Genomic DNA, 2,135 nt, shown 5'->3' with positions numbered 1-2,135 from the left:
CCGGCCGCACGCTACAGACAGAGCCCGACTCCCATGGACACACGCTACAGACAGGACCCGGCTCCCACGGACACACGCTACAGACAGGACCCAGCTCCCAGGGACACATGCTACAGACAGAACCCGGCTCACTGTTACAGACACACGCTACAGACAGGACCCGGCTCACTGTTACAGACACACGCTATAGACAGAGCCCGACTCCCACGGACACACGCTACAGACAGAACCCGGCTCACTGTTACAGACACATGTTACAGACAGGACCCGGCTCACTGTTACAGACACACGCTGCAGACAGGACCCAGCTCACTGGCTCGGGAAGGCCCCACGTAGGTGTGACGGGCCGAGCTCAGGGGGCGAGCAGGGGAGACGCTTCCACACGTATGTGCAGGCGTGACGGGTGTGGTGCTCACAGACCTGCAGGTGCGCGGAGCCTGGCCTCTGCACGCTAGAAACCCGCTGTGTGGAGGGCTGTGCCCTGATGTCCCTGGGGTCTCTGTACCCCGACAGTGCATTCTGAAAACCGAAGTGGCCAGAGTCAGCCCTGCCTTTCCCCGGGCTCCTGGCCCTCCGTGGCTCCCCGGTGCCAGCACCCGCCTTCTGTGGTCTGCTACACGGAATGCATGCCACCCTTCCATGTTCAGGACGCTGTATCCCCACTGCTCCCCCGGGCTGGCCTCACCCCTCCCAGACACCTCATGCCCCTGGCCCTCTCAGGACACAGAGCCTCTCGCTACTGTGAGGACGTGTCTCTCAAGAACGTGTGCTTCTTGTTCACGAGTGAGTCCCCTCCCGTCCCCGCTCCTCAGGATACAGCAGATGGGCTGGGGTCCACCCCTGCTGTAGGCAGGGCCCTGGGCTGGTGCACAGAGATGGGGCGCCGAGTCTGCAGCACGTCCAGCCCTCCCCGTCCGCAGTGACCCGGCGCTCTGGCCTTTATCTGGAGCCCCACAACCTGCCCTCTAGAGGGGTGGGACGGACAAGGGTTTGCAGAGCTGAGGCCGGGCCACCCTGTGATTCTGGATGTGACGCTGCGCTCCGGGCTGCAGGCTCACCAGCTGTAGAACGCAGACGGAGGGGTCCGTCTAACATTAAAACGGGCGCGGGGTGCCCCTGCCCCCTCGCGCTGCCCCAGACGCCCGCTGGGTCTCTGTAGCTGCACGGCTCTGATACAGGCCTGTCCGTCCTCCCACGCAGGGCTCACAGTACCTGGAGGGTTTCTTTGCAGGCAACTGCCATTCTATTTAGCTTGTCTTGATTTAAATGATCTGAAAAAACATTCGGTAATTTCAGGCAATAATCGGACGGTTCCGTTACCCTAGTAAACCAGCGAGTGGGGGCGGAGGGGACGGGCTGCCTCTGGTGTGCATCAGCTCTCCCTCCTTTGCCAGCGACTTTTACGGATGTGGTCACCACCTCCCCAGACTCACAGGGCTCAAACCACCCCAGGCTCAGTTGGTGCTGTCACCTCTGGGCTCGGAGGCAATCCAGCACCTCCCGGGAGCAGACCTTTCCTGAGACCCGGGGCTCCCTCACCCCAGGGCACTGCCCACTGCCCAGGCCCTGCATGTGGTCTGACCAGGCCACAGGCCAGTGGCAGGGCCTGATAGTGCCGTGTCACCCTTCTCGGCCAGCAGTGGATGGCGAGGACGGCTGGTCTCCCTGGGCGGAGTGGACCGAGTGCTCTGTCACCTGTGGGTCCGGAACCCAGCAGAGGGGCCGGTCGTGCGACGTCACCAGCAACGCCTGCCCGGGGCCGTCCATCCAGACTCGGGCCTGCAGCCTGGGCAGGTGTGACCCCCGCAGTGAGTTTCTGGGGCCCTGCCTCAGGGCAGAGGGGCAGAGGGCAGCTCCGGGTGGTCCGGGTCTGCAGGGGATAGGGCTGCTCCACAGTGTCTACAGGCTCCACACGGGGCAAGGGCTCCTGGGCTTTCCAGCGGGGGGGTGGGGGTGGGGACACTCAGGTCCCCAGCAGAGTGGGTCTCGGGGCTCACCTGCATGGGCCTTCTGAGCCCATGCTCCCCGGTCAGTCCGACAGGATGGTGGCTGGAGCCACTGGTCGCCCTGGTCCTCGTGCTCGGTGACCTGCGGCGGCGGCCACATCACCCGTATCCGGCTCTGTACCCGCCCGG

At 64.3% G+C, this 2,135-nt stretch overlaps 1 protein-coding gene across 1 annotated transcript in view; it reads left to right on the top strand.

Annotated features, from left to right (window-relative positions):
- The window catches only part of THBS2 (thrombospondin 2), a 33,174-nt gene that overhangs the window by 13,005 nt on the left and 18,034 nt on the right, over positions 1 to 2,135 (top strand). Inside the window, 2 exon segments of the mRNA XM_006144770.3 lie at positions 1,638 to 1,808; positions 2,034 to 2,061. Of these exon segments, the coding sequence (XP_006144832.1) occupies positions 1,638 to 1,808; positions 2,034 to 2,061 (199 nt within the window).

Source organism: Tupaia chinensis, unplaced genomic scaffold, assembly GCF_000334495.1.
Source record: "Tupaia chinensis unplaced genomic scaffold, TupChi_1.0 Scaffold000132_1, whole genome shotgun sequence".
Lineage (NCBI taxonomy): Eukaryota > Metazoa > Chordata > Mammalia > Scandentia > Tupaiidae > Tupaia > Tupaia belangeri.
The sequence above is the reverse complement of the archived record's forward strand: the minus strand, read 5'-3'. Positions and strand labels throughout refer to the sequence as shown.